The 23,463-nt window shown below is 40.6% G+C and overlaps 1 protein-coding gene across 2 annotated transcripts in view; it reads left to right on the top strand.

The window, feature by feature from the left end:
- Positions 1-23,463, top strand: part of magi2a (membrane associated guanylate kinase, WW and PDZ domain containing 2a) — a 182,427-nt gene that overhangs the window by 107,272 nt on the left and 51,692 nt on the right. For both annotated transcript variants that reach the window (XM_025057380.1, XM_017034357.2), the window contains exons 3-6: positions 2,144-2,263; positions 5,064-5,282; positions 7,589-7,787; positions 11,534-11,613. In XM_025057380.1, coding sequence (XP_024913148.1) covers positions 2,144-2,263; positions 5,064-5,282; positions 7,589-7,787; positions 11,534-11,613 — 618 coding nt within the window. The remainder of the gene's footprint in view (positions 1-2,143; positions 2,264-5,063; positions 5,283-7,588; positions 7,788-11,533; positions 11,614-23,463) is intronic.

The raw sequence follows: 23,463 nt of genomic DNA, 5'->3' as shown, positions 1-23,463 counted from the left end.
TTTCTTTCAAACTACTTCAAACAGCAGGTTGTACTTGAATAATTCAGTGCAAAAGGAGAATAACAGTACATTAATGTCTGTTTGGGTTTTCTTTTGTTTTTTGTGGGGTTTTTTTTCCACTTGATTTTCTGTGACGATGCTTGACGACACACACACACACAGGAGAAAAAAAAACAAAACAAAACAAAAAAACAACGGACTCTCCACAGGGAATAAACAAAGTTCCAGTGTGCCGCTGCTGAGCCGCACATCACTGCAGTCTTTTGTAGGTTTGGGTTTTGTTTTTTTTTCCTCTCTCTAAGACAAATTTATCAGCATAATAACGAGGCGGCGTAGGACAGACTTGGCAAGCAGCTTAATAATATCCTCATTTGTGTTCATTTTGTATGCATCACATTGTCTCCGGGTGTCAGGAGGAGGTTGAAAGTGGAGTTGTGAATGGGGACGTACTGCCGTTAGGAAAAAAAAAAAATAATCAAGCAGTTCCCATAATGACTAGAGGGGCAGGAAACGGTTTTGAATTTTCCGTTTTGTTTGTCACTGATGCCACGGTTGATCTCTGATCCAGAGGGGGACGGATCTCAACTGCAGCCCAGTAAAAACTAAATACTTTGTAGTTTTTGCTCAAAGCTCAGGACCACAGGCCAACGGCTCTGAAGTCACAGGGTGCTGCAGGGTCCGTTTTTTGGATTTTTGAATCGAACTCTAGCAGAGTGTGGACTCTGGAGACGTTGTTGTTTTTCTAACACACTGCAACAAACAATCCACTGACGCAATTCTGGATTTTTCTGCTACTTTTTCTGCACAAAGTGAGTGACGAGAGAGCAGCTCTCTGTTTGTGTTTGATGCTGAATCATTCATTTATCTGAGTTAAATGGTTATTTATCAAAGCCATCTTTGGTTTAACCCTTAAGTGTCCTGATGTAGAAACTACAGTGAGGACTTATCCAAAAATGAGTCCACTGAAGGGTTGGATAAAAAAAGTCCCGGTTCAGTCATTATTAAAATCAGTCAAATGCATCAGGAAAAATGACCTGCTTTCAAACTAAAAACCAATATATCCAATATAACCTGGTCTGATCCCAAACCCAAAATCATTGATCAAAGCTTTTCAATCAGCAAAACATCAATAAAACAAATGAGTTCAAACAGAATAAAATAGTAAAAAGAAACAGACAATAAAATATAATAAAAAGCAACGTTTTACCTAGAACTGTGCTCTTCACTGACGGTCGGCTCCTGTCAGAGGACTTGATTTCCAGGCCTGATTTCTCCTCATGACGTCCAGGTTGCGTCAGTGCTGAAGGCCTGGACGTCTACAAAGAACATTTCTTCATATTTGATCACTCGTGTTGGAGGAGGAAAGAAAGAACGGCAGAAATAAAAATTAATTATTAGAAGCTAAAATACCATTATGACAGTAAATAATGGATGAAACGCAGATGCTGCTGAAGGAGAATCAATGAAAAGAACAGGAATGTCCTCAGACAGGAAGTGGTGACAGGAAGAGGGCGACGTCAGGGTGGACAAAAGCTGGAGACAGTGATTTTCTCAACAGCTCTCCAAAATGGCTGCGCATATTCTGACACATTTACGTCTGTAAACACGTGAAGTTCCTCACAGTTTACCTAGCGTCGGCGTCTGTTAGTCTGACACATTTACGTCTGTAAACACGTAAAGTTCCTCACAGACGTCAAGAGTTTACCTAGCGTCGGCGTCTGTTAACATCCTCGCATCTCAAATCTTTAGTCGTATCTCGAAGCAACAATTTGAGCGAATGCTTGTTCGTAACTCGAAATACTCGTATGTTGAGATGCTCGTACCTCGAGGTTCCACTGTACGTCTGAACTAAGATTTTACCTCGAGGCTCAGAACTTCAAATGTTGGTGATGGGGGATAACAGATTTTTGGTTCAATACCGATACTTCGTGTGTTGTTTTTTTATTTTACATTACCAGGGCGTGCAGCACAAAAGCCTGTATGTAGTAAGATACTAAAAGACGTGAAAATGACACTTGACCTCCATGGCCGTCTGATTGGTAAACTCCAGACCTGTGCCTCCTGATTTACAGCTCCTTCAAGAATTCCCCGTCAACGACTGTATTGATGAGAAGTTCTTTTTCTTTTTCTTTTTTTCCTGCAGGCACCACCAGGCAGCCCAAAGAAGGAGAGGTCCCAGGAGTGGACTACAACTTCGTGACCGTTGACCGGTTTATGGAACTGGAGAAAAGTGGGTCCCTGCTGGAGAGTGGAACGTATGAAGGTGAGGAGTGGGTGAAGGGTGGGGGAGGGGTGGGGGGTGGGTGAGGGGGGGGGGAGGGGTGGGGGAGGAGTGGGGGAGGGGTGTGTGAGGGGTGGGGGAGGAGTGGGGGAGGGGTGTGTGAGGGGTGGGTGAGGGGGGGGGGAGGGGTGGGGGAGGAGTGGGGGAGGGGTGTGTGAGGGGTGGGTGAAGGGTGGGGGAGGGGTGGGGGAGGAGTGGGGGAGGGGTGTGTGAGGGGTGGGGGAGGAGTGGGGGAGGGGTGTGTGAGGGGTGGGGGAGGAGTGGGGGAGGGGTGTGTGAGGGGTGGGGGAGGGGGGGGGGGGGGGGGAGGAGTGGGTGAAGGGTGGGGGAGGGGTGGGGGAGGAGTGGGGGAGGGGTGTGTGAGGGGTGGGTGAGGGGGGGGGGAGGGGTGGGGGAGGAGTGGGGGAGGGGTGTGTGAGGGGTGGGGGAGGAGTGGGGGAGGGGTGTGTGAGGGGTGGGTGAGGGGGGGGTGAGGAGTGGGTGGGGGGTGGGGGAGGGGTGGGGGAGGGGTGGGGGAGGAGTGGGGGAGGGGTGTGTGAGGGGTGGGTGAGGGGGGGGGGAGGGGTGGGGGAGGAGTGGGGGAGGGGTGTGTGAGGGGTGGGTGAGGGATGGGTGAAACGGCGTTCATCACTGACCGGTCACTTCTTCATTTTCATCCTTCAGAAAAAAAATGATGGCGTTTATGCATCGCTGTGACACTGAGTTGCAGTTTTTCATCTTTGACTGACAGCGGTGTGACTGAGCGTGTGTGTGTGTGTGTGTGTGTTTATCACTCTGCACACACACACACGCAGACACTCAGGAGTGTGTTTCCATCCATCAATCATCAGAAAGTGTCATCTGTCATGAAGGGCGCTGAAAGCAATCTCTCAGTGTATATACAAAATGAAAAGATCCCCCACGTGCACACCCACACGTGCACACACACACGTGCACACACACACGTGCACCTGCAGTATGTGTTGAAATATTTTATTTTCTTAGAGATGGCCAGAATTTAACCGTTTTATTCTCAAAATGAATTTCTGCTCGTGCATTTGAATTCCAGTACTGCAGCGCAGCAGAAACACTTGAATTAAATATACTAAATATAAACTAAATATATACTAAATATATACTAAATATATACTAAATATAAACTAAATATATACTAAAAATACTGCAAAAACATGAATATATAAATACAAAGAAACCATATGTTTAGCCATGTCTTGCTTTACAGGAATGGTTCTCAAAGTGGGGAGCGCCCCCCCAGGGGACAGTAAGCTATTGCAGCAGGGCAGTTCATTTCAATTTCAATATAAAACAAAAGTTAGCACAGAAAAGTTAAAGAACGAAGTTAAACAAAAGTTGAAAAACAAATAAAATAAATGTGTACTATATTGATCCCATATTTGTGAATGTGTTGTGTTAGCAGCAGTTATGCGTGTTAACTGCTACACTGTGGAACCGACTTCACGAGTTTCAAAAACCAAAGGAAAGCTTCTTCTTAGACCACGTTTCACAAAGGCCTTAAAGTTCTGTCGTCTCCTAACGAGGTGCCTCATTACACATGAATCACTAATTAATGCTTAATGAAGTAATAATTGCAGAAGTTCTAAGTAGGGAAGAGTTATTGTGTCATAAAGCCGGACATCACAGCTGCTCTGATCTGACGACTCCAGTCCTGGTTTCTTTATTGAGCGGTGGATTTTTATTTTCTTCTGTCATTTCTGCAGAATTTAACCCAGACTTTTCATTTCCCTCTCCCTCTCATTCTCCTCCCTCACTTTTATCTGACTCTCTCTCTCTCTCTCTCTCTCTCTTTGTCTGATGCCACAAAGTTCAATCTTCAAAGTCCGTGTCCAACTTCTCTGCCGCAGGTCATTCTGGTTCACAGCTGTGAAGAATCATCTTTATTTTGCCCAAAGTCAAATCTGCAGGTTTTTTCTTCTCTGTGATTTGTGTCCATGGTGGAGGCGTGGTTAATCCCAAACGTCTCAATCGTCGTCAACATCTTTTCACGTCTCCTCCTCTTCGCTTTATTTACAGCGTATTTCTCCCCAAACCTGATGTTTTCGGTGACTCATGTTTTGATTTTTGATTCGTAAATCTGCTACAAAATTCCTCCCTGAAGTCAAGTACAAGTGTAAATCTGCAGGGGAAAACTTTTCTAGGAGAAAAAATGATACAAAAAAGTAAATACAATGTCTTTTTAAAATTCTGATCAGGAAGTAATTTTTACTACAGTATTTTGTCTGAGATTTGACTTTTTTCGGAATTATAATTTAAAAGTTGACGTTCAGATAGTCAGAATAGTTTTGAGCCAGTTTTCCTGGACGATCAAACTGAAGTTTCAATTTCAACTTTTTTTTAGAAGAATTATTTCTCAGGTATGAAATTATTGAGAACTCATGTTGAATTTCAAATTTAACAAAAATTCGATTAAAGAAATAAGTAAAAAAATATGTATTCTCAGGTCAACTTTTTCACGAACTGACAACGGATTGTAAACACAAATATTATTTTCAGGAGTTCAGAGAATAATTGCAGAAAAGTGTTTTCTATTTCTTCTGTCTTCTAAGAAATACTTGAGAAAATCATAAAACTCAAGGACAAAATTCCATTTTTATTTTCCTCCTCTGCTGCACCGTAGTAACAAACAAACGTCCCTCAGGCGTGTCTCCAGCCCTGACGGCAGTCCAGCTAAATATAAGCATCAAGTTTATAACTCCCCCTCTCTCCCCCCCCTCCTCCCTCTCTCTCCCCCCCCCCCCCCCCTCTCTCTCTCCTTCTCATCCAGATAATTTTTACGGCACTCCCAAACCTCCGGCTGAGCCCAGCTCTGCCCTGCTGCTAAATGTAACAGACCAGCTGCTGCCAGGAGCCAGACCCAGCTCTGAGGGCAAGAGGAAACGCAACAAGTCGGTCAGTAACATGGAGAAAACCGGCATCGAACCCCCCGAGGAGGAGGAGGAGGAGAGGCCCGTGGTCAACGGCAACGACATCGCCGTGACGCCAGGTCAGTGCCTCTGACCTCGCGCTTCTGAAGTGGCCCTTTAATGTAAAAAGAAAAAGTGAATTCTGTGGAATAATTTACCGTCAGCTGATCAGTTTGATCTGGTCAATTATCACTGAGTGCAGTTTAATGGTCACGTCGTAAAAACTGTAAATTAAATTCATCTACTGAGTTAGTGAGTTCCACCGACGTGTTGATGATAAAACCTTCGTCCTGTCGTCTCCGGGAATCGAGTTAAAAATATATAAAGTTTCAACACAATTCCTGTTGTTGTTTCTCTCTAAATTTGAAGAACAAAATTTCCAATATCTGGTTCAGGGACCAGTCATGGCACTTTTTGTGGCCCAAAATTTTTTCTTTTTTTTCTATTTTTGTTTTTTGTAACTTTTCTTGCAAACATTTATTTTTTTTTAACAATTTTTGGCTATTTAATTATGTTTTATTGACATGTTTTTTCACATTTGGTAATTATTTAAATTATTTTCTAATTAAATTGAAATGAAATTATTAAATTATTTATACTGAATTCATGGCGCCCCCTAACGGATGGAACGCTTCAAATAAATAACTAATTTAATTTTTTATTAAAAGTTGTATTAGTTCTTTTCACTGTATGTTTTTATATATTTATTGATTTATAAATTTAACATTTCATTCTTTTGAATGTCTTGTCTTAGACTTGACTGACTGTAAACAGTCAGTCAAACAGAAGTCCATAGACAAATCAGCAATTTAACATGGGTTCCTATGTGCCTAAAAAAGGGTATTTTTCCTGTGGCCTTTGGCACGTTGATGATGGATGATGGCGATTATTGATAAAATATGAAAACATTGTAAAAATAAGTTTGTAATTTTCCAGATATTGATGTTTAAATGTTGTTTACTGTCGGTTTTAGAGCACTTTATATAAAACACAGAACTGTCCCTTTAATGGCAGCACAGCTCAAGGCCAAACCTCCTGAGGCGGTTTTTGTTTATATAATTTCACTTTTTTTTACATGTATTTAAGTATCATAAGAACCTTTGAATTTATGAACAAAACCACGTTTTCACACACACACACACACACACAGAGAGATCAACCTTCCACAGACTTCATGCTTTAATCACATGACGCTCCATGAGAACAGCTTCATTATGAGGTTGATTTCTGTGATTCTGAGGGCGGGCCGTGCTGCGTCCTGTGACCATCTGTGCTGCTTTTATTCTCATGGCTGCAGGACACGGGAGTCTGAACCCCTCTGACACTCAGACTCAGAACTTTACTTCCTCATTGTTTCTGTCGAGTCGTTGAGTGAAAGCCTTTTTTAAATGATGTTTAAAGGAAATACTGAGCAGAGTTTCTAGCTTGAACGATGGAATCTTGGTTTTACAACCTGCAGTACCTCAAAAAAGGTAGGTTGTATTTATTCAGCGACAGGAAAAATACTCTCTCCAAAATCTCAAATCCTATTAAAAAAAATTAATAATGAAGAAATATTGATTTGTTTTTCATAAATTATTTTTTGTATGAAAAATAAGATTTTATAGCTAAAAAAATCTTAATAAAACTTTCTTGTTTCAAAGCAAAATTCAAGACATTAAAGACTGTAGGAAACAATGTAAGTTGATGCAAATTACAAAAAATGATTTAACATGTATTATTGAGGGTAAATGTAATTACAGTCATTTGGATTCAAAAGCGCACGTGAAAATATGGCGTTCGTTAAAATGATTTTTCCTTCTGTGAATGTCTGTACAGACTCTTCATTCTGCGGCACTTTTATGCACAGCCGTGTGCCGCGGTACACCAGTGTCAAACAGAGTCGTCCTGTACGTTTTTAAATGTATAGAAATGTCCAGTGGAGCCTGAAGAGAACTTCTTAGACCTTAATATACGAGCAGAAGACCCAGCAGCTCGTCACAGTCACATGAATTCAGCATCAGTAGTTTAATTAATAATCAGTTGAACAGTGTATTTAATTAAATGTCCAGTTTCTCTTCCTTTCACTTTCTTCTTCTTCTTCTTCTTCTACTTTATTTCTCCACCTTCCTCCTCCTCTTCCTCCGAAACTTTTTGACCCACGGGCCACAATTGGTCCTAAAAATCAGGGTGGCGGGTCAGGAGCAGATAGATGAAGCGTTCGTATGAACTAAGACAATGGCATGTAAAAGTCATGCATAAATGCTAAAATGCTTTTAGCCTTTTCTACGCCATCTATTGGTGAAATGCAGGCATTGCAGGGAAAAGGCAGAAGTAAAATGATAGAAATCAATAACAAGTTTGCCTGTTGCCTGGTCTAACTCATGGTCACCTCTACTCTCCTCAGAGTCCAGCGAACATGAAGACAAGAGCACAGACGCGGCCCAGGAGGGAAACCAGACGGACGCCTCAACGGACGGGGCCAAAGATGAGGGGCAGTCCCTGAAGATGACCGTACCCAAACCAGAGGAGAACGAGGAGCTGGGCCTGCTGCCAGACAACTGGGAGATGGCCTACACCGAGAAAGGAGAAGTTTACTTCATCGAGTAAGTGAAATAGATGTTTTGACCGAAACCGCTTTTTGGTCAAGCTGTTTAGCCCTCGGCTAAGTCGAGGCAAGATGTTAGCTTTAAGCTAATTTTTAGCTAACTTTCTTCTCTCTGTTACCTGTTCAATATTGTAATTTTTTTATTTATCCATAAAAGAATCTTGTTCTTCATTTACTTCGTCATCACCATCATCATTATAATAATTCTCACCTTTTCCTTTCATTATTTCTTCTTCTTCTTTTTCTTAATGGTTGTCGTCATCCACTTTCTCTTCTTCTTTTTTTTTTCGTACTACATTTATACTACTTCCACCTCCGGTTCTTCAGGTTTACCTTGAGATGTGGCAAAGTACCCTTCATGTCAACAGTATTTTCCACCCTGCGTGGACATCGTACAGTATATCAGAGCGGGATCTAAGAAGTCCTCCTGTACCTCTGCTGCCTTTACATCCCCATCATTTCACTGCTTCGTATTTACTTCAAGCGCGAAACTGTTCAAACTTTGGAGGAAGTTTTAACTCTTCGCTCTCATTATTCTGTCTCTGATGTATTTACTGACCGAGGGAGCGTCTGAATTAGTGCTGTGTAACATTTAAATGCACTCCTGTGATGTAAGGGACCGCACACAGATACGCACAAACACACACACGAGGCCTGTAATTGATGCTGGGTGGTTTAATGAGATTTAAAGGTCCCTAGAAATACCCTGTTACACAAACACTACTCTCTCTCTCTCGTACAGTACAACAGCTACAGCACAGCTGTAAAAACCACAGAGGTGAGTCTTCATTACAGCACCGTAATACAGTGGCTGTGTGTGTGTGTGTGAGAGAGAGAGCTTTATTATCATCACATAATGCAGCCATGAGTAGAAATGCTCCTCTTATTGCATTAAGGTTTTTTTTATTTTTTTTTTATTGCACCATTAAACACTTTCCGTCATTAGAGCTACATTTTCTGCGTCCTATGGATTGGACATTAACGCACTTGAACGCGCCATAAACCTCACACAGACAGAGAAATTAGTGGCCATTGTCATCAGTACGAGCACATGTTGCTTCGTCGCGTCCAGACAGACTTTAAATTCCGGCTGCCGTATGTTTCCCGCTGCTGTTTATGCGGCTCTGAATTAGTTTCTTTCTCTCGCCTTTCTTTCCCTGCTCTGACAAAGTGGCAGCTCCTGCCAAGACGACGCTCCTCTTTGATTGTCCTCCTCAGGAGCTGAATTTATTTACCTGAACTGATGCAGTCAGAGGAGAGGAACACGTAGGAGGGAGTGAGAGGAACAGAAAATCAAGGGAGGATGAATAGAAATACAAAAATAAAATGTAAACTTTCCCTGCTCTGACAAAGTGGCAGCTCCTGCCAAGACGACGCTCCTCTTTGATTGTCCTCCTCAGGAGCTGAATTTATTTACCTGAACTGATGCAGTCAGAGGAGAGGAACACGTAGGAGGGAGTGAGAGGAACAGAAAATCAAGGGAGGATGAATAGAAATACAAAAATAAAATGTAAACACCACACAGAAGTTTGTTTTTTTTTTTAGATATTTTCTTACACAGTTAAAACAAACCTGTTTTTACTGTGTGCTACAGTGAATGCTAGTCCTTTTAGCATTGTTTCATTCTGGGCTGTCAGTGAGTATTTGACCATTGTTTTTCACTCATTGCTGTGTTTTCTTTGCTAATTTAGCCTCTTTAGCTCAGGGTTAGCCATGTTAGCTGTGTTAACATTAAGCTAGTAAATGGTCTTAAAGCTGTGTTTTAACTTACATTGTAGTTATTTCTTGGCGTAGCAGATGTTGCTAACCATGTCTCTGTGAGCTAGCCGTGTTAGCTTCAGCTCTTTCTTATTCAACTTGTAGTTGTTTAATAATTTGTTCAGTCTAATAGCTCCGGTCTAATAGTTTGGTCTCTCTACTAGCTGTCTCTTGACTAATTTTACTGCAACTTTAGCTACTTTTATCTATATCCTGACTGACATTGTTTTTAGGCTAACTGTACGAATGTTCAGTTTTTATTTGTGAGCATACTTTTATGGGCTTTTCAGGCTAATTTAAGGTTGTGACTTGGAATTATCTATATCCTGACTGACATTGTTTTCAGGCTAACTTCTTCGTCTTCTTAAACCTATACTTTTGTCACTTTTTAGTCAGTAGAATCCCCTGGGCCTTGAAGTCTCCCATGTCTCTGACCCTTCTAATAGCCTAAATAGAAAGGACTCGACGGGACATTTAATTTGGAAATACAGCAGCAGTGGAAATAAAAGGAAGTTAAAAACATAAAGAAAGTTTATGGTAAAGAATCAAACACTGATCCACGGACAATTTACCTTCCTTTGAACTGAACTTTATTTTGCCTGGAGCCTTAATCTGTCATTTTTATCTGCATGTACTTTCATTATCTTTTGTTCAGTGCCCTGTTTTATGGCTGGAGAGAGGACAGCTTCAGATCCAGCACCGATTACATCCAGACAGAAATATTATTCCTGTGTGGTCCCAGTAGAATAAATTATCATGGGCTTTAGTCTTTTTATTTATTCCTGTTGTTGCCTCCAATAATTGCACTAAATGAACCATGTAATAGAAGCTTATAACTTTGGTAACTTTTTCAGGGGAAAAGTAACTTCAGAAATAAACAAATTATTTGAATAATTACTTTAATTAATTGTCTTGGGGTGGGATGTTGAACAGTTATATTTTCATAAAAGGCTCAGGGTTTTACTGTTGTATTTGTTAATTTACATGCCAGTGTGTCCTTGGACTGGACTTTAACCCCAGTGAACCTCATCCACGTTGTAACAGCGTGATCTCCTGCCACCTAGTGGTCACGAAGTGATACATTTTTAGATTTCCATGTCCATGAGCTGTTTTTAAGTAAATATTACTAACCCCAAAAATTTTACAAAATGTTAAAATATTCATTTACTTCTGGGCAAAGTTTTAGTTACACATTAGTGTCTTCACAACCTCTTTTTTTCTTTACCTTACACTTCTCACCAGCGTTGTCGACCCCTTTGAAAACGTCTGCTCTTTTTAATTATTTTCTTAAAGTTATCGCTTATCTTGTCTTTAATGCTTCAAAAACACTTGTGATTCATATTTTAAAGCTTCCCTTCTTCTCTGCTCTGCCGACTTCAAAGCAGATTTGAATTTGCAGGCCAGATTTTCTCTTTGCACATCGGGAAAAAAGAAATTGAAAGATAAAGCAAAAGCTCCACTTTCTCCTTGAGCAGACTTTGTTTTCTTAGTTTGCTGCAGCCTTCTGTCAGACTCCCATCTTTCCTTATGTTCTCTTCTGTCACCTGAGCTTCTCACAGGACGGATGTGAGGGTGTAATGAAGTTTCTCTGTTACATTTTACCGTCTGATGTTCATCCAGCTTTCTGTCAGAGGATCTGGAAGAATCTGTCAAGCCCACAGCTGTTCTCCTCCTTAACTCCCTCCCCCTCCCATCACTTCCCTCCACCTGCTAATGAGAAAGACAGTAAGCAAATTAAAAGTATCGATTGCCGTTTTGTTAACTCATACCAACATTTTCCGAGAGGCAGAGAGAGTCTCGTCTTCCCTCTCTTGAAATGGTTCCACAGCTGAATTAAGAATCCACCAACCTCCTCCTCCACCACCTCCTCCTCCTCCTCCTCCTCCTTCTCCTTCCTCTTCTCTTCCTGCCAGCTCTTTATCTCCTTCCATCTATCACACTCACTCTCACTCCTCTCTCACTCACCGCTCTGTCGTCTCTCCACAGCCACAACACCAAGACAACATCGTGGCTGGACCCAAGGCTGGCCAAAAAGGCGAAGCCGCCCGAGGAATGCAAAGAAGATGGTGAGTCCTGCAGCTCCGTCTTCTTCTTCTTCTTCTTCTTTGGTCTTTCCACTTCCATTGTTTTTCGCTCCCTGTCGTTTATTTCATCTCTTGAGAGTTGTCGTTACAAATGTTGAGGGTGTGAATTTTATTTTCGCTCCACATATTCTGCTCAAAGCCGAGGTGTAGAGGATCTGCAGGTCACAAAGACCTCTTTATCCCTGAGTCTCTTTCTGCCGTCCACTCTTCCACCACACACACACACACAAACACACACACACACACACACAGAGTAGACATAGAGATGCAGAGTGTGTTTGGTCGGTTACCGTGCATATACACCAGTGTGTCATCCATCTTTTATGGCCTCAGCCTCCCATCTAACTATTATATTTGTCTTTTCTTTAAACGCCAAGCCCACAGTGTGGATTGATGGTGTGGTTTATAGACGGGAGGCAGCAGTGAAGCTGAGGAGGAGAAGGTGGAGGTAGAGATGGACACTGATGAAACGGATGAAAAATGACTGGACGTCTGCGAGTTAGTTTGTCTGTTGGCACGCGGCCGACGGGTGAGGCTGTGTGTGGATGTTGTTAGAAACGGAAAGGATAAAGTTACTCTAAAAATATTCCCAGACGTTTACAGACAGAGACGGGCGGACGTCTCGGAGTCAAAGTGTGTGTTTTCAGAGCTGTCGTGTCAAAGGTGGAGGACATCAGGACACTTTGGTGAGATTTAATCTCTGAAGGGATGGAAATACTAAGATTTCAGAAAGTTTTGTGATTTCATATTTTTTTGGGATACTATTGGACTTCTGTTTTTAACTTTGTTAACAGTCCTATAACTTAATTTAACTTGTTGCAACTAATTTGTTTTTACATCCAGACATAACTGTATTAATGTTGTGAATTATTAAAAAGTCGGTTCCATAGTGTAGCAGTTAGCGCGCCTGCCTCAGAAGCAGACAGCAGAGAGTCCTGGGTTTGATTCCCAGAGGAACCACATGCTTGGTGCTTGCTAGTGTCAGCCTGTTAACAACATATCTGCTGCTAACACAACAATTTCCCTAATATGGGATCAATATAGTACATTGTGTCTGTTTTGTTTTCTATTTTTTATGTAATGTTTTGGCCAAGGTTTTGAGTTCCACAACATTTCTGTCATGTTTTTGGTATATAGTAAGTATATAGTTTTCTTTTTAAGGGCAGTAATCTTGAGTAATCTTAAAGAAATTGCTTGCTTAAGTTTCAAAAGTCTGTGAAAAAAATGTGACCAATGTAAAAAAAAAAAAAGTATATAGTTTTCAGTGCAATTTTTACCCATTCTTTCTGAATAAAAGGCCGAGGCTGCACATCAGTGAGTTATCTTCAACTGGAACTGGAGTCGTGCTGCTGTACTGTATGCAGATGACACCACACTTTTTGTAATTTGCTGTAGAATGAATGGGAGACATTCTTCTTTTATGTCTGGTTCAACTTCCTGGCTGCTACCTGCGCTGTTTCTGTGGTAGCATGATATGATTCCACTGCGTTTTAGGGTTCAGTGTTCTCGTCTCGCAGCAGGAGTTGTTACTTCAAAGACTCTGCAAGACTTAGTTTAAGAGACTTCAGCTGCCGGTGCAGAGAAAACAAGGAAAATAATTTATATTAGTGTGGAACATGACGACAGATGACTCAATGTCAAGACAAAGATGAAAACATGAGCTTTTCACAAAAGTTGAGGGATTTGTACCGTACACACACAAATCCCGTTGTGGAATTTGAATCATCAAACTCCATTTTAGTTCTGTCTTCATGTAGAGATGTAGAAAACTCTCCGTGGTGACGACGTGACGCCGAAGCAAAGACATCCTGTGAGAGATCGTTGTAAAAGTGATTGCACTTTATCTGAAGCATTTCCAGTCCCATTCATTTATCTACTGAGGACACAGAGTCAGCAGGGAGGGGGGGTCGGGTGCTGGAGTTTGTTATTGATCTTGAAGGACGTCTCATCCTCTTAGTCCCGGCCAAGTCCACTGGGGGACTAATGGGGCGACTGCAGGTCTGGGAGGAGACATTCTAATTGTCTAATTGCCAAATTTTTCGGCATCAAACACTGAATCAAGTTCAATGTCGGTCAATGATAATTGAATTTCCACCGTGTGAGGTGCTTTAGAATTTAAATCTAAGAATTCTCTGGTTTAAACCTGGAGGAAAAACAATTTCTGGTTTGATTTGATTTATTTGGACTATGCTGTTGACTGGTACACGCTTGTCTACGCTTTTATTGTGGTTTGAGGTCAGCTTTGTTTATGTTTTTCTCTTGTGTCAGGTTACGTCGACTGGACTTTGTTGACCATATTGGTTTCCAAAACTTCAGAAGTTTGTTTCCAGCTGAGGAGGTTTTTGGTGTAATGAGAGCAGTATTTGTGTCGTTCACCTCAAAGGTCTACGGTCTGGAGGCAGCAGCCTCCTCCGAGAGCTCAGATCAGTTAGAGGGAGAAAAGCTGTCTCTGTAAATTCACTATTGATCTGTGGAAAAGGTGTTTTCGGTGTGTGTTTGTGTTTGTGCGTGTCTGTCTGCAGTCAGACCTGAACCATGCTCTGATAAGCACTAACAGGGTCGCAGGCTGGAGTCTGCAAACCGAGAACAGTACATGGCTCTTGGAGAAGGGCAGCACCCAGAGAAAAACAAACTCAGAAAAATCACATCAAACAAAGAATGAAAGTAAACGTCTGCAGGATATTGACTTGTAGTGTCCAGATTTGAAATTGAACATCTGCCATATTCCATCATAAACTCTGACCATCTACTATTGTTTTTTGTTTTCGGTGTTTCTTATATGACCCAAGTCAATAGTCATTATTCATAAACTCCTGGGAAACATGAGGCAAGACGACCCCAAAAAAAAACTCTTGTGACCCACCTGAGGGTCGTGACCCAGTCTTTGGAAAACAATGATCTATAACGAGAGAACCATTTGTCCTAAATACAAAGAAATATGTTGTAATGGTATTTATTTTGTTATATGCCCATCAGTAAATTAATTTGCACTAAAGCTTCTTTAATGAAAGTAGGTTTGAAAGAAAAGCCCTTTTATTTTTATTCATGTTTAAAATAGCCAAACAAAATTAGATTCATCATGTTAGCTTAGCTCAAAGTTAAAAAATTAAAAAAACAAATTCTGCCAAAAAATAAATTAAAAATCTATTTACAAAACAACTAAATGTTAGCAAATGATGGCTAAAAGAATTAGCCGTTAGCCAGATAGCGTTAAGGTTTTGAAGCAAACAAGCAGCTTACATTGTAGCTGTGCAGTCATGATAACTGAGGTAGCCTGATGCTTGTTCTTTATTTTCTCTTTTTACAAAGAAACCAGTTGGTGTGGTGTCCTAAGGCAGTTTGTTTGACTTGTGTTTTACTCACATTTGAACACTTACTTCGAAGTAAATAATTTATTTTTTTATTATTTATGAATTACAGTGTAAACACATTTTAGGACTTCATTAATCTTAGTTACTGAATGTAATTAACCTTACATTAGTCAGACTGAAACACCGACAAGCATGAAGATTAAGACTTTATTTAAATTAGGGTAAATGCTCTGCGCTCTGCTGAAAATGTCTTGTTTCTTTTTAACTTTGGAGACATTAACACTTGATGTTGAGATTGTTTCTGTATTCGGCTCAGTGTGTTTATGCTATATGTTCAAAGACACCCCCCCCCCTTACCTTCCTCACCCCGGTATGTGTCTCTCAGTTACATAAATCATGTTTGTTTCCATCTTTTCCACGTCCTCTCTCTATATCCACATCCTCCGTCGTCTCATTGTCTCCACGTTTTGCTTTGTAGGCGAAAAAAGTAGGACGGACTCTGAGCTGTTTTTTTTTTTCCCCCTCAGCCGTTCCTGTGCGTGTTTGTTGACTGTGTAAACAGAAACTGAGTGGGTTTCTGCTGTTTCTTCTTGGATTTTTACCGTGATTTAACCCAGGTGTGTCAAAACTGGGAGTGAAAACATCAGTGATGTGGGGAATGAAAACAGACAGGAACAGAAGAAGCAGGAGCGCTAACGTCATGTGTGACCGTTTCACCGGGTTTCATCAGAACAGGTTCCACATATTGTACCACCCACATGGGCTGACAAGACAGCTGCCCCAGATACTGTAATGATAATGTCTTAAGACATTGACATGTGAGTTAGAAGGACTTTTTGACCATGGATTATCTCCCTGACATGTAGTACCTCCGCTGGCCACTATATACAGTACTGTGCAGTTACATCTCATCAAATACTCAGTACTTTTAGTGCCATTCAGCACATTAACTCCTTCATCACCGGTGCTGCCTATGGATGAATTGGTAACACAGTTGGATTGAAACTCTAGGTCTGGGGGTTCAGTTCTATATCGCCCCCTGGTTTTGTTGACAGGTAGTTGTTAATAGGGATACCATTTTTAGTTATAGTTATGAGTATTTTCATCTGTGTACTCATTGACCCTGAGTATTGTCACTGTGGTGCAGCTCAGATTAAACCGTTTGTGTTGCTCACACAGACTGATGGACAGAAAGTGAGCAGAGCTTTCACACCAAATCACACATTTCAATTCAAACGTCCCTTAAACTCTGCGGAACTATTTTAATATTTCAGTAAACAAACTAACACACACACACAAGTGACTCGGTGAGGTGTCAACTCCTCATCCATCCATCATGTTTTTAAACCAGTGGTTCCTAACCTTCTTTGGCTTCTGACACCATGTTGACATCACAGATTTCTGGCGACCCCAGAGATATTTTTAGTCGCTGTCACTTGTGCAGTCAGGTGATGGCAGCCATCAATCAAGATTCTCCAGCTCAGAAATTTTTATATGCTGCATTTTTTTAAACTCTATTTATATTCATGCAAGTAAATGAATCCTGTTGTTTAAGATTGTGTTTGATGCTTTCAGTAATAATTTTAAATATCCTGAAAAAATATTCTCATTAGGGGATTTTTTTAAATCAATTATAGACATTTCAGGCATCTCCATTTGAATTCTAGACGACCGTGTGTGGGGCCGCGACCCCAAGGTTGAAACACACTGTGTTAAGAAGAAAGTCTTACAGTCAAACCTCTCTGTCTTCGTCTGTATCTCAGTGACAATCAAACGCTGAACTGTGCCAGACAAACAATTAGCATTGGCTTTGTGATGAGAACTGAATCCTGTCACTGGAAGTGCACCTTTTAGAGTATGAGAACAAGCATTTCAAAGAAGTTTCCAGCCCTTCAGTATCAGTGTTTTCTCGGTTTATGCTAATTAAATTATGCAGAGAAAATGACTTTGAGTGGTCATTAGGACCCAATATTACTTTTCTTTTCATGCCAGAATTGTAATATGTTTTATTATCACTAAGGAGCACTCTTAGTGGGTGCACACAGTCTTTGTAGTATATTCCTGCTCACGTAGTCCTGCAGGGGAGTTATTACACTCACTCTCCTTCACCTCTAAACTCCTGCAGTTTTCAGGAGCCCGAGGAGCAGAGAGGAGCAGAGAGGAGCAGTGGGTTCTGTCTGCCCCGTGATTGATGGGTGTATATTGAGAACATCCTCACCCAGTCTAGCCTGAGGCCTGGAGATTGGACAGTGCATTGAAAAGACGTTGCGTCTCTATGGAATTAACTGTCTGGAAGCGTGTGTATCGTTCTCTATCTTTCAGCAGCAGCTGTAGGTTTACAGTAAGGTACAGTAGGTGGGAATGCAGTAATTTAACTTAATAAATACTCCTATTGTGTAGCAGAGTACAGGTATAGACTACTTTCAGAAAGAAATATGGTAATAATACTCTAAATATGGTGATTCATGTCATGTGTACCACTGTGGGAGGTGAACGGCACCAGACAACAGTAGAGCTCTTCTCTATATTTAGCGCCCAGCTGTAAAATAACTATAGTGACTTGATTCTTTTAACACAAAGAATAAAAGAAGAATTGTTATTGATCTTTAAATGTCTTTGTATTAGGAATGTCTCAGGATCAGTATTGGACTGTCAGGATCAGTATCGGTCCGATATTGGTAAAAAGTTCAGGATTGAACATCGAAAAAGACAACAATAGCCGTCCGATCCAATACATAAACCCAAATGCTCATTTAAATTTTTTGGAGGTGCTGTAACGACATGCTGGAGGAGAAAAGAAGGTATTGGATTAATACCAGTATCGGCAGATACTTCAAGTGGCAGTATCGGTATTGGACAAATAGTTGTATCGAGCCTTTCCTTTTGTATCATCATGCTCATATTCAAGGTTTAGACTTTGGTGACACTTGCAGAACATTGACGGGTCTTTGAAGCAGGTGGTTCCTTCAAAAGAGTTCTCTGTCCTTCAGTGTTCCTGAAGGACAGACACTAGTACCGTAGTTCCTATTGTTTGACGTTCTCTGTCCACAGTACTCTCTACATAAAGAGAAGATTCATTTCAAGGGAAATTATTTCGCTAATGACTGATATATGAGCGTATCCATCTGAAACTAATGTATTGCACTTTAGGGTGTTAACATATTGTCCTTAAATAGATGAATGCACCTCAGGTTCATTCTGTGGAAACTGTGACTTCTGTAATTGTCTTCTTCCCTCTCTGCTGAGGTGAAACATCACAGTCGACTGTTGTTAATGTGTTGTCGCTGTACAACACATTAGAGGTGCTGTATATTTGAATGTCTATATAGTGGTGCAGACATGTATAAAAGACACGATCAAGAGAACAGACATGTATAAAAGACACGATCAAGAGAGCACAAGGTGGCATTTACAACACGTCCATCAATGTACAACCTCCATACGCAAAACTCATTTGTTTTACTTTTCTGGTGTATTTGGTATATGGTATATTGGAAACCAAAATATATTTCATACAATCATATATATATATACTGTATATACAATAATATATGTATATAATATATATGGTATATATACTACATAAAGTATATATATGCGTATATATATATACACATATAATATATTTATATATAAGTAGTATTGTAGTAAGTATATTTAGGTATGATATAAATATATATATATATATATATATTTATCTGTAATATATTTGTGTTTATCTGCATAGGTCAGTGATATAAAAGTCTTCTACAGCAGGTCTCAGATCTGCTGGAATGGGAACTCCTCCAGGCTGAGGTCCGTGATTTTTAACCTTTCAGCAGAATTGGCTTTCGCTTTTTATAGCTGGTTTGCCGGTGCTCTTGAGCCAATGTGAAAGTTAAATGTTTTGTTTAACAATGTGTTCCAGTACACTAAGCATGCTGCAGATGTCTGAAGGTAAAGCAGATGAATCATCATTTTTGTTAAAGGATTTTTTTTCCAAACAATATTAAACATCAATGTTAACTGAACTGTGTAGTGAACAAATATTCTGCAGTCGTGGGTTTAAAGTCATTACGCAGCTGGCGGGGTTCTAGACCATTATGGAATGCTGCAGACCACCAGACTTACTGTAACGACAGATCATCAGTTTCTTGTACAAGGTCGTTCTGTGATCAATGTACAGTAACATGAGAAAATCGTCCGGTGCTGCGTAGCGTCACGCGTGCTGCTAACCTCCAGGTTGTCTACAATATCGGCATATATTTTCACAGTCGCTAATGGAGTTTTTAAAAAGTGATTTAGAATGTAATTAACACTAATTACCAAGTCTAGGTAATTAGCAGCACCGAAAAGCTCATTAAAAAACAAATTATTAAACACAGATGTCCTTTTTATAACAAAAGACACACTCGGAGAATATCACAATTTAGCTGACCTCACGGTGAATAATGCCTCAGACACACTCTGTGTGTGTGTGTGTGTGTGTGTGGTTCACAGTGAGCCCCGACACAGCAGACGTTTGTTCACAACACAGGGTTTTGCGGCCAGTCTCGGTACAGCGCCTCCTTTTTTTATTTATTTTTTAATGTATTTATTCATTTCTGTTCCTGTGATTTACTCTCGTCTACACACCCTGAGAGTCTCCTCCACCAGCCTCTGTGCAGGAGAGGGAATCTGAGGACACGGGTTCCTCCACGCAACTCAGGCATGCTTCGAACACAAAAACAAAGCCGCGGGGAAACGCTAGAGCTCTGAAACACCAGAAGACTAGACCCATGCCAGCAGGTGACACAATTAAGTGATTTGTTATTTGAGCCGGAGGTGTTGCATTGACTTTCCCCCGCCGCGGCTGAAGATGTATCGGTTTGTTAATCATCTTCTAAAAGACCTAAAACGCGGCTTTTCTTCCCAGTGGAAGGAAAGCGTATCAGTGATGAATGCGCTGGTCGGTCAGTGATGCAAACACAGGACTGTAAATCTCACTGGATCTACCGTGGCTCTCACTCTGCTGACGTTTCATCATATTCAAAACACATTCAGTCGCAACATTCACCGGCAGCCGTTAATGCGGCTCAACCTCTGCGCCTGTCCTCAGGGATCCTGGGTTTTTATTTTCAATTCAGCTAAGATGTTTGGGAAAGTGAGTGACGTTATTATTGTACTATATTTACATTTAATAAATGTATTCCTGTTTTTATAGGCTTTTCTTAAGTCACCTGGGGGAAATCCAAGTTCAGAGTCTCTCAAGTTATTGTCTGATAGTATTAATATAGAGAGTAAAGAGAGAAAGAATGAGAAAAGACAATAGAAACAATGAAATGAAGAGAGACAGAATTGGCAAACAAAAGTTAGAAATGACAGAAAGAGAGGAATAAGAGTAGAGTTGATAGAAATCTGACAGGAAACAGGTCATTTATTAAAGAAGGTAAGGAAGGAAAAAAGTGTCCATCCATCTGTCTGTCCATCAGTCCATCCTCTGTCTGTCCATCAGTCCATCCATCTGTCTGTCCATCAGTCCATCATCCACCTGTTCATCTTTCTATCATTCTTCTATCTTTGATTCATTCATTTCTTCATCCTCAGTCCATCCATCTGTCTGTCCATCAGTCCATCCTCTGTCTGTCCATCAGTCCATCATCCACCTGTTCATCTTTCTATCATTCTTCTATCTTTGATTCATCCATTTCTTCATCCGACCGTCCATCCATCCATCCATCCATCTATCTGTCCATCCATCCATTATCTGTCTGTCCAACCATCCCTCCTTTAAACACAAATGTTTCTTTCGATTTATCTGTCTGTCCAACCATCCCTCCTTCAAACACAAATGTTTCCTTTGATGCTTCACTAAGGTTCTCCGTATCTCTGTTCTCTTTTTTGCGTGGAACTAGAACTGGAACTTACTCCAGTCTAACACTTGTCACATTGACTCCAGTTTTTTCACTGGATGCTTTGGTGGAGACAAGTTCACATCCACGGATTTTGTCTCTCTTTTTTGCACCACTGTTTTATTCAGGCTCACACTTGTGTTGACAGAGGAGGAACAACATTTGTCAGAAACCCAGTGACGTTCACACCAGATAAGATAAGACTGTTCCTGTAAAGGCCATCGGTCGACACCTTTGTCACCAAAACAGACAGACAGAGACAGGATGTTCTCTTCCATTTCATATTTATTCATCGGAAATCTCTGCCAGGCTGGAGAATACTGTATCTGACAAGGACACTGGTCCAACAGCTCCTTTGATTGTGACAGAATGGAAACTGATTTTCACTGAGGTCTGTGATTTATAGCCACATCCGTCAGAGAGGTCATTTTTTTTACTTGTTTTATGTTAAAAAATGAATCTAACAAAGGAAGAATGGAGAACAAATTAAAGCGTAAAACAATGTGTAGCTCCTTGTCTGGATTAAACCAACAGTCACTTTCACTTCTCCACTGTTAACCTTTCTCTCGATCTTCTCTCTGAACCTGAACGTACAGGTTGTTTTCTAGTGAATAGCTTCATGTTTCTGCAAACATGGTGGAATTGAGTTTACAGGTGGTTCATTAAATATTCAGTTGGTTTTCTGTCTGTGCTGGGGAAACATCTTTTTTTACTGAGGTATGATCGGTTTTCTAAGGCAGTACAAACAAAACAATAGAGGAAGAGCAACAGATTTGATTTTCCCTCTGTTTTTTAATTAGAGGGTTTTTTTAACCATGAGATTTTCTGCAATTAATCGCGATTACTCATAATGTTATGCACCATAACAAATAATATGGTGTTTTGTTCACTTTGATTAAAAAAAGAACTGCAATAGGATGAACTAAAGTACCATTAGCCTTGAGTTGGAGACGTAACAAATGTTCCTTTCATGGTGAGGTACAGTAGGTACTACATTATTACATTAAGGTAAGGTAATACTTCTAACTTAAAGTATTCTGGTAGTAAGAAAATTGGTGGCTTCCTTTGCTTCAATAACTTCTGGGAGAGATTCATAACAGTTTAGTATCTTTCTGTCCAGTTCTTTCTTTGCTCTGGTTCATGTGAGCGCTGCAGCAGTTCAGCTCCGCCCCAAATCAAGTGATTCATCGAGTGATAAATTTAAGACCAGTGAGTCACAGACTTCCAAAAGTGAGTTTACATAAATATAAATCAGGAACATTTCCTTCCTTTTACTTAACAGACGATTCCAGAGGTGATTTTTATTGAACTTCCTCTGTTTGGTCAATGACATTTAGAAAAGAAAAAAAAAAAAAAACTCCCCGCAGTTAAAGTTAGTTTTATAACCTTGTCACCGTTTCTCTCCCGGTGGTGGCATTTCAAAGACTTTGTGCTTTGACTTTGAGGTTGAAATCCTGCAAGTGAGTCAGAACCTCTGCTTCGTTCGACTCTGTTCACAATAATTATTTCACAATTCTCTGCAGTATTTCTCCAGCTAAGCTTTTTTTTGTTCCTAGTCTGCAGTACTAAACCTCAAACCTTGGTCAGTTGAGTTTGAGCCGGGTGATGATCAGTGAAATAGCTGTCAGTCACGGGGTGTAAAGTGCAGTATGGAGTTTTCTAACGTCGAGAGGTTTTAATATTTGGATAGCTCAGGGTACTCAGAAAGATTCCCTCCAGCTTTTTAAAGAAAGGAAGCAAAGAAAGACTGGAAACGGGACATGTGGGAACCCCTGAGGTGTCTCAGGGTCAGGTGGTTGGCCATCCAGATTAAATTATGAGCAGAATAAATGAAACATCCAGATTAAATTATGAGCAGAATAATAAATGAACAGGTTTGGGAGCATGAAAAATCACTCAAGGCCTTCTGTAAAGTTTGAAAAAATATTCTTTTAAAAAATAAAACCAGGACAGCTGGTTACATTCACAAATAACCTTAGTGAGTAATAGGCAGCCAGGCTGTCACTAGTGCGCCTCCTGCTGGTCATCAGTGATCATTTTTACCTGCAGGAATGGAAATTGCATTCATCCAGGCTCCAGCATAAATGCTGTTTGCCAAACATCTGACCAGCGTGACATTTTGTTTCTGGATTCATGCAGCATGATAGTGATAAGCAGAGCTGGCTTTATAGACATAGTTTGGCTAACACACAGACACACACGCGCACGCACACGGACACACACTTTGTTGTCCCGTGGAGTTAGCACTCCAATGCAAGCTGCTGACAGAGAGGTTATAAACAGCACTCAGTGGAGCCAAACAAAAAGCAAAAAACAAACCTCCTAAGTTCAGCATTTATCAGCAAAATACTCAGTAAAAATAAGAGTTTTTGGTGGGTGTGTGTGTGGAGTGTGTGTGTGTCTGTGTGTGCAATTGAACAGCTGCCTCCATGGCTGTAGCTAACGATCCATGAAGTCAAACATCAATAAAATCCAATACACACAAATTAAGTGTCTTTTTAACACAAGGTAACAGTGGCTATTATTTAGCTAATGAGAGACACGCTCCGTCCAACGTATATGAATAATGGACCTCGTCTTTGTGTCTGAGAAGTTACCTGGACATCAGTGTGTGTCCGGTATTTGCAAAACAAAGTCATTCGTATCAATTC

Source organism: Cynoglossus semilaevis, chromosome 8, assembly GCF_000523025.1.
Source record: "Cynoglossus semilaevis isolate Cse_v1.0 chromosome 8, Cse_v1.0, whole genome shotgun sequence".
NCBI classification, from domain to species: domain Eukaryota; kingdom Metazoa; phylum Chordata; class Actinopteri; order Pleuronectiformes; family Cynoglossidae; genus Cynoglossus; species Cynoglossus semilaevis.
This window is presented reverse-complemented; position numbering and strand designations above follow the sequence as displayed.